The following is a 12,251-nucleotide window of genomic DNA, read 5'->3' as shown; positions in this document are numbered from 1 at the left end:
ATGTATCCTTACTTTGTATTCGCAAAGCTTTCACGCGAAAATCATCCATATATGATATCCGTTGGATCCCTATGATTAAAAAGAAATTCTACGATTTTCATTTATTTAAAAAAAAAAAAATTCATAAACACACGGTGCGCGTGTGGAAAAATTTCGCTTTTTTTTTTTTTTTCAAAAAAATCTCTTTGTTGCAGATCCACCTACCGATAGTGTCTATATGATATGTGGGGTGCTGATCGCTATGGTTCTGGTTGGCATCTTAATCGTCCTGCTCGCCGTAACGATCAGGTGAGAAAGAGAATATTAAATCATTTTATCTCATATATACTACATCTTTTATATATAATATATATCAAGGGAAATGCCTCCAAGGACTTTGAAAACCGTTATATATATTAGGTGTACAACTTTGCTTCCGCCGTTTTCCTATAGATGCCTTTAGCGGTAAGTAGTGGTCGAAATAAATAGATCATAGATGTCATGCAATAAACTTGGGCATCTGTCAACATAACACCATAGAAACATTAGTCGATTTGTGTCTGCATCATAAAGTTATTCTCGATTGAAAATGTCAGTTTACGAGCCAAATTCTCGTCATTTGCGGGAGGTTTTAATTTTCTGCTTCAATATGAAGAAATCTGCGGCTGAGGCTCATCGAATGCTCTCAAATACTTATGGTGAAGCCGCTATTAGTGAAAGAACGTGTCGTGAGTGGTTTCAACGCTTCAAGAACGGTGATTTTCACGTCGAACACCGGCATAGCGGTGGAAGAGAGAAGGTTTTCGAAGATGCAGAATTGGAGACATTACTTAATGAAGACTCGAGTCAAAGTCAAAAAGAATTGGCACGATCATTGGGAGTGACTCAACAAGCAATTTCAAAATGTATAACCAGTTTTTTACAATAAAGCCTCGAATTTCGGAAAAAAACGGCGGAACCAAAGTTGTACACCTAATAAGTTACTTTGTCTAATAATAAAAATTCTTTATATAAATACACTATAATATGTCTAGTTAAGGGCTAGAATCTTTTATGCGATACATAAAGTAATGTTGCCGGATCCCTCAAGGAGGGAGAAAGGTATAATTCCCCATCTTTTTTTTTATATTTTATAATTTTATATTCTTTATATTTTATTATATTTTATAATAAAATATGAAATACTCTTTGTAAAACACGCATTCTGATGAACTTTTATTTTAACTTTCATATATAAAATGACGATAGAAAGGGGAAAAAAAAACAAAACATACAGCTATATGTATTTAAGGGGAAAAGTTGCAGATGCAGATATATTGGCGTATTTATATAAATGATTTTTTTTTTAATGTTTTTTTTGGAACACAAGTTAATTTTAGAATTCCTTGAATTACAACATATTTTAAAGTGATCGAAATCTCAAAGAGTCATTTCAAATACTCCAAAAAGAAATCGTTTGCCTAGAATTATCTAGAATGGCTCATTATCAATGTTATGATAAGCGATAAGTTCCATGCATTTAATGGTCAATAAAATTCTCCTTAAAGTTATTCTGACGCGGATTCTTCGCAAAAAATGCATAGTTATTGATATTCTATCCTAAAATTACTTCCTTTATATTATTCGACTAATATTCTAAATACATTTTTTTTTTCTGTATGTAATGATATAATAATTAATTACGGAATATTTAAACGCAAATCAATTATAACTCTCTGATACACTTTAAATTATCTATTTCCTATAGTAATAACAAATTATACCAATAACAAATTAAAATTGTTTTTATTCACTCTACATAAATCTTACTTGTTTCAATTGTTTCGGAGAGTAATGATACATGGTTTTATATATTCGTATAAAATGTCAAAATGTATTTTAGTTTTCTATAAGATCAAAATTTCGAGGTTTATGTTCCCAGAACATGCGTAACAATAACTGTGCTCTTTATCTTATCTCGAGTTCGTCGAGTAATTTCTTATTTTATTACAGATATTAAATCATTACTAAATAAATATGATGTTAGTGTAAGTGATGGTACAGCCTCGTTATCGATGTTAAATACGATACCAACAATAAGATACATGACGGAGGAAAAGTAAGCGAAAAATAGTGATAGATATTTAATGATATGGAGGGGGGAGAGAGAGAGGGGTCGGGGATAGAAATAAATATATTTAAAAAAGGAATAAAAAAAAGACGGAAACGAAATAAAAGAAGAGAGATCGAGACCCCGAGAGTATCTATTTATCTTCGTCTGTCTGATATACAGTGTCGCGTAGCGTCAAGACACGTGTTCGAAAACGGCAAAATGGACATACCTGGTCTGGTGAATGTCGAACAGAAATAGAGATAATAGCAACACACAACTTACATGTGCGTATTCGTTTAGTTTCCTTTTCAAAAAATTTTCTCGGAACGTACTTGCGCGCGTCATCACGAGGCATCATCACAAGATGTTCTTTCCCCATTCATTAGTATTTCAGAATAACGTCATTCTTTCTTAAAGAAACATATATTCTGCTTTTAGAAAAGATTTAAAATAAATTATAAATTGATAAAAAAATCATATATTTTATTTCTGTATGAAATTATTGATACATACAAATGAATGTATCGAAATCATAAATGTAATTAAAAATTAAGTAGTATCGAAAAGATGTTTGGAAAAAAAAACAAAAAAAATATGTAGGATTTTGAAGGAGATGCACCCTATAGTTATGTTTTAATAGTTTTGTTCCAACTAGAAGTGGATTTTCTGAGATTTGAAAATAATCTTTATTTTATTTTTTTTAATGGAAGTATATAATCTTTTTTCTTAGCAGATACCTATTCTCATAGTCAATTCACTCTTTCATTAAAATATTCGCTGAAATTTTTAAAAAGATCTTAATATATAATAGAGTAGATTGATGATTGTATCCATCTTCGTATAAATATTACTATATACAGTATTAAACTTTCAAGATGCAATTACATATCTTTTTTTTTAATACACAATTACATATTTTTATATCAATTAATTCATCTCATGATTCTCATTTAAATATTAAGATAAAGTTATTAAAAAAGTGTATATCCTTTACGAAATATTATGTAACATGAAAAATATCATATACAAAAAATCATGAAACATATCTCATACAATATTGAATTTCTAACACATTTTTATCATGTAATACATAACGTATGATTTCGTTCATAAAAATATAGTTTATCTTGAAATTTCCGAAGTGCTTTCACACTCGGAATGAAATTGCTGACCGGCGATGAAAGCAGAATAAGTTTATTTTAAAATATTTTTTTTATGTGAATGGTAGAGATATATTCGGAGATATTCGAATGTGTCGTATCGATTGAAATGGAACAAGATTTTATGAGTATTGCGATGAATAAATTTTAATAAAACTTTCATTTTTGACTCAGAGAAAGTTACGATAAATAATATTTTATTACAAATATTTTTATAATTTTATAAATTATAAAATAATACACGCATTAAAATACATATATCTCTTTTCTTTTACTTAAACAGATTGATGTTATAATGTGCAAATAATTATAAACTATATATAATAGTAATTTTATCGATGTTTGTATTTTTTTGTCGCATATCTTGGACAATTATCTGAAATTCGAGACGTTTCTATTCTTGCCGATGCTAAAAGTATAGCATCTAGACGAAACAGCAATAGCTGCAGATTTTTTTACCGATGAAAAGAAATCTAGATTTCGCAATTTTCTTCAATGAAGTTCAACGTCTCTTCGTATCATTCATTGTTTTGTGCTAAATCCTACTATGATTCACATGTTATCGCGTTTGTATGAGAGGATTGATAACCGATTAATATAGATTCCCCTATCTGCATCTCGATAGTCGGTGGAAAACCATCTTGAGTAACTGATTCTGTGAATCAATCTCTCCCATGTTGTCATGTGTAAGAATAGATTTTAAATAAATGGAGAGATCGATTGTGCTGAGATTAAATAGGTCTTTTTGATGTGATTTTATTCTATCTTGTTTAATCTAATCGATATATCTTAAAAATTTGAGAATAAAAAGATTTATATATTTTTTTTCTTCCATCTATTTCTATTTTGTCTCTTTTCTGTTTCATTTATAATAATCAAATTGCATTCTGTGGCCGAGATTCAATCTGCGCTATATTTTTTCATTTATTTGTTTTATTCTTTTTTCCGCCCGACACACACACACACACACACACATACACATAATGTAATTTAATATAAGAAATTACGCGACAGCAAAAACATATGCATTCGTAAGTATATAATAGAGATGAGAGAGGACTTTGCTATTATTGTTAGATCAGCGTAAATGCCGAGGAGCTCTATGTATATTAAGTAATAAATGCGTTCTTACAGTTTCTGTTGCATAATTCAAGGATTCAAAGTCGATAAAAAAAAAAAAAAAAAAATCTGATTACCTTCTGATAAAACTTTTTACGAAATTTAACGAAAAATTCTTCCTCGCGATTAATCTTATTTTTCTTGAGTGTTAATTTTTTCGAATTAATTCAAATGTACGCGTGCGCGTGTGTATGCGTGTGTGTGTGTGTGTGTGTGTGTGTGTGTGTGTGTGTGTAATCACTTGACTTGATTCATTTTATCTTAATTAATTTAAAATTGAATCCTTTTTAACATTTCGAGATATAATTAATGATATAAATTAACTTTGTATATAATCTAATTATTTTTTTATTTTGTTTCGATTAAATTAAATTTGATAAAATATATTTTTTATTATTTGATTTTCAATTTATTTATGATTTTAATGATATAAAATATTATATGATTTATATATGATTTATACTATATATTCGTTATTTCTCTCTCCCCCCCCCTCTCTCTCTCTCTATATATATATATATATATAATCTTATTTAATTCGAATTAATTATAAGTAATCTTATTCAAAAACAGCATTAAATTAATCGCGTACAATTTATATTAAATAATCAATAAAACTAGATTTTAATCTACAAATCAAAGACTACACATTAAGAATTACATTACAATGTCACAATATTCCTGATAAACCTGATAAACTAAATATCACGCGGCATATCTATACAACGTTTATTGAAAGCTATAAATTTTTCTTAGAAGTTGCGTTTTTATATATTAAAATTAAATATGTGCTAAAATAATCGCAATGCATCTCGCAATAACATACAATGTGCTATAAGGGATAGAAAGACTATGAGCAAAACACGAAACGGCTACAGCCTACCGTCATTCAGTTACGCATCGCGATAATGTGACGTAAAGATGCAAGTCCACATTCACGAAGCACGGCATAGTCCGCTTTCTGTCACGCGCGACTGGCGCGACAACTATGACGACGCACGCGAAATATAGTAATATGCGAAGGGGGGGGGGGGAGAGGCAGGGGCGGGGGGTGGTCCGAGGGGACAGCCGTGCGGATGTACCGTTTGAATTTCTTCGGGGTGGCGATTGGCCCTTTGATCGAGCGCTCACCAATCGCGATCGTACTCGGTCGTGACGTCACAGGGCCATATAAGAGACGGGCACGCGTCGTTTTTCGATTCAGATGCGCGCTGGCTGTCGAGCGATGAGCGAAGGGAGTTGACGTAGAGTTGACGTCGCGTCGGCTGCGGTCTTTCAGCAGTTGGAGACGACGCCGCGTGCTGTCCTTCCGGACTCGCGTTTCACGTGGTAATAGGGTAACCAAGAGAGAGAGAGAGATATCCTCTTCTCCGGATGCTCGAGTGCCAGGGATACGTAAAACTAGTCAATACGAGTATATCGCGCGAGTGTAAATAATAGTGATATCCTTGTCGTTAGTGAAGCAGAAAGTCGAGAAAAAGAGAGCGTCGAAAGTGCACGTTGGTAAAGTTATTTGATAGAGCGAGACGGAATTAGGAAATAGCGTGCGTGAGGAAAGTAACCTAGAAAAAAATCTAACGTTCCCAAAACTGACAGATAGATAGAGAGAGAGAGAGAGAGAGAGAGAGAGAGAGAGAGAGAGAAACTTCAAGGTAAAAATCTGCATTTATCTGCGAGAAAAACATGAATGCGAAAGTATCGGAGCGAAAGAAGGTCGTACAGCATTCCTAATCCTTTAAATCAGCCGTACGGCCAGATTAAAGAGAGTAAAAACCGAGAGAAGATCTAGAAGATCTCGTTCCTCGACACGGAGAGACAGCTGATTGATTCATGACGTTACAACTCCGCGTGTAATATACAAGCATAAAAGAGAGAAAGAGATACGTAGACTGAGAGATATCTTCCTTGTTTTTTTTTTTTTTTTTTTTTTTTTTAGAATTCTCGTATCTCGGGAAAACTTAAGAGCACGTCTTGAAATCCTCAATGAATAGACGATACATATTTTGCTATACTTCGCAGAATTGTCGATACTTATAATTCTAAAAATTTAATCCCATCTCTTGAAAACTACTTTTCCAAACTTGGATCACGCAGGAGCTCGATATTGTAAAGAAAAAAAAATCGTGTTATAATTTTGGAAATTTGAGTAGCCTGGGGAGGCTCGTAGATCAAGAAAACTCGGGTCTCTACGAATTTCCGGTTTCGAAAACACGTTTAGCGAAGATAGGCAAATTCGCGAGGCTGTACCAGAAATATAGAAAGATGGTTGGCAGCAACGGGACCATGATTGCGATCCGCCTTGTCCGCAGCAAGCTGCGGAAACGCGAGGATCAGTCGAGCACGGACGCGGTGCACCCTGAAGCTACGGTGGTGCAAACGGCGACCTCGCCCGGGACGATCGGGACGGCGCCGACGACACACCCCGACGATTGCTGCACGCAGATATCCTCCTCCACGACCACTATATCGACCGATATCGGCAACAGTGTTTGCAATGAACACGTCTATGCTGCGACTACGGTCACGCCGTCCGCCAATCCCGTCGAGCCGTTCGCGTGGCAATTCCCGCCCCCGTATCCACCACCCCACCTGCCGCCAGCGCAATACACGTTGTACAACGATCAGGTTGGTGTATACCTTGTATATATCTTGTATTTTATATCTGCGGTGTTGATGGTTCTCAATTCTTGTTTTTGTGGAGAAGAATCTGAAAACAGTAGGTTTTTACTTAAAGACTATAGTAAGGAATAAGGTAGTTATAAGGGTATGTATGGGAGAATGAGAAAGGTATGTGAGTTATAGGTATTGTGTAAACCAAGTCCACTTCTTGGCGTTAAGCTGAAGTTAAATAAAGATTATTATACTTAAAGACTATAATATCGTGCATCAATAACAAATAGACGAATTGAAAAAAATGATGTTAAATTCCCAGAATATCTCGAATTTTTTTTGAGAATCACTGAAAGAAACATAATAAATACGCTATGTTCAATGCCACTAACTTAAACTAATCATGTCTTACCGCGCAAATATTAATTTTTTACATTTATTAAGAGCAATATTGATATATTCTTAAAAAAAATGTTCTTAAACGGACATTGGAAACATCAAAGGTTGCTATTTATATTTGATATTTAAATTACTTTGATGCATACATTTTTTTCCTATATGTTTATTTCGCCACGTTTCAAATCTTTTATATTTTAATTGATTTTACAATTATATTATCTGTTAAATAATCGTGTAAATTAGTCCTGTAAATAATAATTAAAGAGTTTTCATAAAATTTTTTGATAAATATTAACGAGGAAATTCCAGAATAATAACCGAAAAGCACCAACTTCTTTTAATGCCAATCTTTAATTGTTTTAGAAAAATTGATAATCTTATATAGTCAAAGACTTATCGAGTGTCATACAATCTTATACACTAAAACTATTTCAACATATTTTTTGACGTCTTTCTGTAAGATATAACGATAATACGGAAGAGAATATCATTTTCAGGTACTTTCTGTGTTTCAAGTCTTTTGCGCGGTAAGACTCGATTAGCTTAGGTCAGTGGCATTAACTTTGGATATAGCGTATTTATCATCTCAGTGGTTCTCAAATTAGAGATTCTGGAAATTTAACATCGTTCTTCGCCAATGATCTATTTATTATTAATGTTCTATCTGTAGTGTCTATTTATTTAAAGTAAAATCGTAATATGCAATAAAAGGTAAAAATCTAATGTCTTTTTTTTCAAATTCTTTTTTTCTTCTAAGTTTTTTAACTTACCTAAAAATATATTGAGATTTTCAAAACGTTTCTAAATTCCTTAACTCAATAGTTTTTATCAGATGAGTGATCATAAATCAGGAATCGATGATATCGAAGCAGATATTGGCAACCGTTGATCATTCTTTCTCGCGATCTATCAGTTGATCTAACCGTCTCAACGGCTAACCGCCTAACCGGTGGAGCCAGTATTACCAGATTTTACTGGTTCGTCCCTGCTACACTGTCCAATGACTCGAGGACATGCGATGTCGACCGGAGATATCCAAAAAAAGATTCGCAAGCGTAGAAAGCGGTAAATGCAGTTGCGGCTGAAATTCTGTAAGGGTCGAGAGATTTCCTTACGACAAAGACGCACGATAGGTCTTACAAGCTCCTTTATGCACGCTTCAATGTTAATGTCCTTACTTCAATTTATATTCCAAAAAATTGATCTGCAATTAAATAATGATTCAATCTTAAATGAAGTTTAATTCTTATATAAAATTGAAATATCTTTTTTCAATTTTAAATGAAGAGTTTTAAGTTGAAATTAAGTGAAATGTGATTTGTAACATTGTATTTGCAATATATTTTTTCTATGATTTCGTATCAAAAGTTTGATCAAAATCTTTTTCTCAAAAAATCAATAATAAATTTACCATAAGATATATTTGAGCTATTAATTTTAATAATTTTTGATACATTTTCTATGATACTAAAAATAAAAAAAGTCGATCGATAGTCGGAACAGTGACCTGCGGCCATCGCGGTTTTATGCTACTTTGTGGACGATCGATTATTCCCGCCGTTCAAGCCACGTTCGCTGATTGGCTGCAGAGTATCTTTTACCGCTTTAACTCAACGTGGAAAAGTCGATTTGATCACGACGAATATAGTTTTTTTTTTTTTTATTTTATATATATATATATATTACATATATATATAATCTATTCGTTTCTCTTGATATTGTTACCTAAAAATAACAAAATATTATAAAAATCTTCTTTAGTGAGCTTATCCTTATTGCACAATGAAGTCGTGACACAATTTAATGATTCTGCAATAAAAAAATTTGTATATAGAGAAGATCTGATTAGAAAAATTAATTTCTTTATTTAGAAACGGAAAATTAAAAAAGTAGCCTTATATTTAAAACACTTGAAATAATCATCGTTATCGAATTCAGGAAAATAATCTCATTATAATAACACGTTATTAATAAGTTAACAATGTATCGTAAATTCTTAATTGCATTGTGATAACTGTAATTAATTTTACACGGAAATAGTTCCGCGATAAAATTATTTTATTAGATCTAATAAAAAACGATAGAATGTACCTATAAATACACCAGTGAAATGGGTGCAGCTCTTGACGCTTCTCCGACCTGACACTAAATTTAGCGTCGCCGGTGGGCGTCAACGTATCGTCGAGCACCCCGAATAGGCTGCAGCTGTTGAGACGTTTATTTCTTGAAAAAAATATCGTTCCTCCGTCTGCGATATTGGCAAGATTAGAATCGCCGCAATTTTAGCTAATAATATAAATCTGTGGTGAGCTGTAAACGATAAAACTCTATTATAATCGCTAAATATTCAATCTTATAATCTTTGAACAATTAAAGAAAGACAAATCGCATTTGAAGATGCAAATAAATAACGAAATCTTTTATTTTTCGTTCGATTTTAAATGGATTTTGCTTGAGTAGATTTAAGTATATTTATAACAGTATAATTAATATTTTAAGACTGAAAAAATTAATCTAGTTAATTGTTTTTATTAAATCCATTTTTGAACCCATTTTTTGACAACTTTGTTCTACATAAAATAAATTGATCAATTTATAATAAAGATTAATAGCATAAAAGTACAAAACCTTCTTTCTGGTTTTACAGGATACTCTTGTACACGCCTTGCCATCGCATAGACCTGGATTCGCGAAGGGCTTCCGCAAAAATCTCGGCGGACGCTGGCGTCGGTTGGTAAAACGGAAAGCCGAATCGGATACGTGTGCCATTCCCCCCGAACTGAAGGATCAGTTGAAGACCATCTATGTCTATTGACGGCTGAAAACCTGTCCTGAGAAAGAGTCTCTAAAAATTTATCAATAAAAATCTGTCAAACATGAAAAAAAAAATTGATAAAAGCAAGGAGAGACTCTAGTCAAAAAGACAAAAAAGATTTGAAAGAGATTGACAGGAGTGAAAAGAAAATTAAGAGAAAAATGGAAAGGATATGAGGAGTTGCTAAGAATATGAAAACGAGTGATAAAAACACAGAGATAACTGATAATAATGAAAATGGCTAAATAAAATGCGAAGAAGATTGGTAAAAAGACGAAAAATTGGCAATGGATTGAAATATGTTCAGGGAAGGAACAGTGTGGGTCGATTTAATTATAGTTGACATATCAGAAAGTGCCTGAAGAAGATGCCTGATCGAAGTGCCTTCTTTTATTCCACGAGCGCCTTTCTCACGAGACTGATACCGCGAAGAAACCGCGATACATGGGTACGACAAAGCGAGTTATCTCGTAGCTTCTGCCTATACGTTTCTGCGCACTTATAGTATAATCGATAGATCGCCGTATTTCGGATAATTAACTAGTATTAGTATGTCGGCTTAATTTACGGAAAATACGAGCAGCCTGCGATCGATTATTCAGCGAGTTTCAATATTTTCCAAAACTCAACTCTTAAATCTGTTTTGGATTAGTCCCGATTGAATCTCGATTTACAGTTTCAGTAAATCAATAATCGCGATCTTGAGAGGAAATTCAATATTGTAAAACTTTAAGTATTATTTATTAAGAAAAACAGTAGTATATAATTTTCCTAAAGTGCAAACTAGTCGTATGATGGATGGGAAAACGCAGCTGCTGTGTCATCGTGCGTTATATTACTCTGACACAACGAAACCAGCAACAATCCGTTCTTTATTTAATTTATAAGTAAACAAAGCGTTCAGAGCTAAAGTGGATCAAAGATATATTTTTAAGTTTTTTTTTTTTTTTATGATTACATATCTAAAGCTAAATTTACAAATAGAATAGACTTGATCCATTTTGGCTTTATCTCGTGAATTTCTTCTTGGGCAGTTGATTTTTAATCTACCTTTTGTATAAACAAAGTCGATCGTCCGCTTGCTCGTTTCCGTAATTAATTTTCGTAGTCGCTGACCTAAACATGTATAAATAAAATGTAGCGATTTTTGAATGTCCGCGGGATATATGATTTAATCAACAAATGGACTTTGGTATTCCTAAAATCTTCGGGAGCCTGAAGAAGAAGGCTCTAGGATTGATGAATCCAAAAGTTCCTCCCGCTTAGAACAGAATACGGCGCGTAATAATAATAAGATAGGCCAATTTAAGATTGAGTCGAATTATTATGACGGCTCATATTGAGCTCGCATCATTGTAACGCTGACGTGATATTTCATTTGTACGCTCGCATTAGGCCTTTGACCGTTATTGATTCACAATTTAATATGTTATTTAATATATTATTCGACGAGAAAATAAAGTATTATAATAAATATTATATTATTTAAAGGATCATAACAAAATATAATGTTTAAGAATATTATCATATTATTAAAAAAAAGAAAATCACGAAAATTGTTTATGTGATAAATTAATTGGACAATTATTTCTATATTAAATTTCTATACAGTTAATTTCAGAAATTTGGCAAATAATGAAATATTTATTTTAATAATTTTTATTTATAAGTAAATTGAATATAATTTTAATGATGACTTCTTTTTTAAATTGTCGGTTGAAGGATTGCACTGCGTAGTGATGCCATGAAAGAAGTTTTTTGCGTCAGCAATTAATTAATTTATAGTGATTGACGAAGATGATATTCGATGAATGTTCGAGAAGTTCTGCAGATTTTTTTGAAATTATCATAAAACTAAAAAAAAAAAAAGATTTATTTATACATCTTTCTTATCTTACCAGAATTTATTGAAAATTAATTTTTATATAATAAATACTATGGATATTCTATATTACAAACAATTATTTATATAATTTTGATAATTTACAAAAATTGACATATGATAGTGATTAATTTAATTTCCATTATTTCACACACAGGTCATTATTTTTATAGCAATTTAATTATTTTTTATATC

The 12,251-nt window shown here is 32.2% G+C and overlaps 1 protein-coding gene and 1 long non-coding RNA gene across 3 annotated transcripts in view; one reads left to right on the top strand and one right to left on the bottom strand.

Annotated features, from left to right (window-relative positions):
- LOC138945255 (uncharacterized) overlaps positions 1 to 10,211 on the top strand; it is a 35,386-nt gene extending 25,175 nt beyond the window's left edge. For both annotated transcript variants that reach the window (XM_070316645.1, XM_070316646.1), the window contains 3 exons: positions 195 to 288; positions 6,660 to 6,975; positions 10,007 to 10,211. In XM_070316645.1, coding sequence (XP_070172746.1) covers positions 195 to 288; positions 6,660 to 6,975; positions 10,007 to 10,174 — 578 coding nt within the window. In that variant the 3' untranslated portion in view covers positions 10,175 to 10,211. The remainder of the gene's footprint in view (positions 1 to 194; positions 289 to 6,659; positions 6,976 to 10,006) is intronic.
- LOC138945256 (uncharacterized) lies at positions 3,488 to 11,598 on the bottom strand. The gene is made up of 5 exons (XR_011448949.1): positions 9,988 to 11,598; positions 9,451 to 9,669; positions 8,867 to 9,084; positions 8,130 to 8,563; positions 3,488 to 7,057 (listed from the first exon to the last, which is right to left on the bottom strand). It is a non-coding gene; the product is annotated as an uncharacterized lncRNA (long non-coding RNA).
- Positions 11,599 to 12,251: the final 653 nt, after the last annotated feature.

Source organism: Polyergus mexicanus, unplaced genomic scaffold (assembly GCF_030449975.1).
Source record: "Polyergus mexicanus isolate NDT 795.1 unplaced genomic scaffold, iyPolMexi1.0 SCAF_3, whole genome shotgun sequence".
Lineage (NCBI taxonomy): Eukaryota > Metazoa > Arthropoda > Insecta > Hymenoptera > Formicidae > Polyergus > Polyergus mexicanus.
Note: the sequence above shows the minus strand (reverse complement) of the source record. Positions and strands in the feature narration are given on the sequence as shown.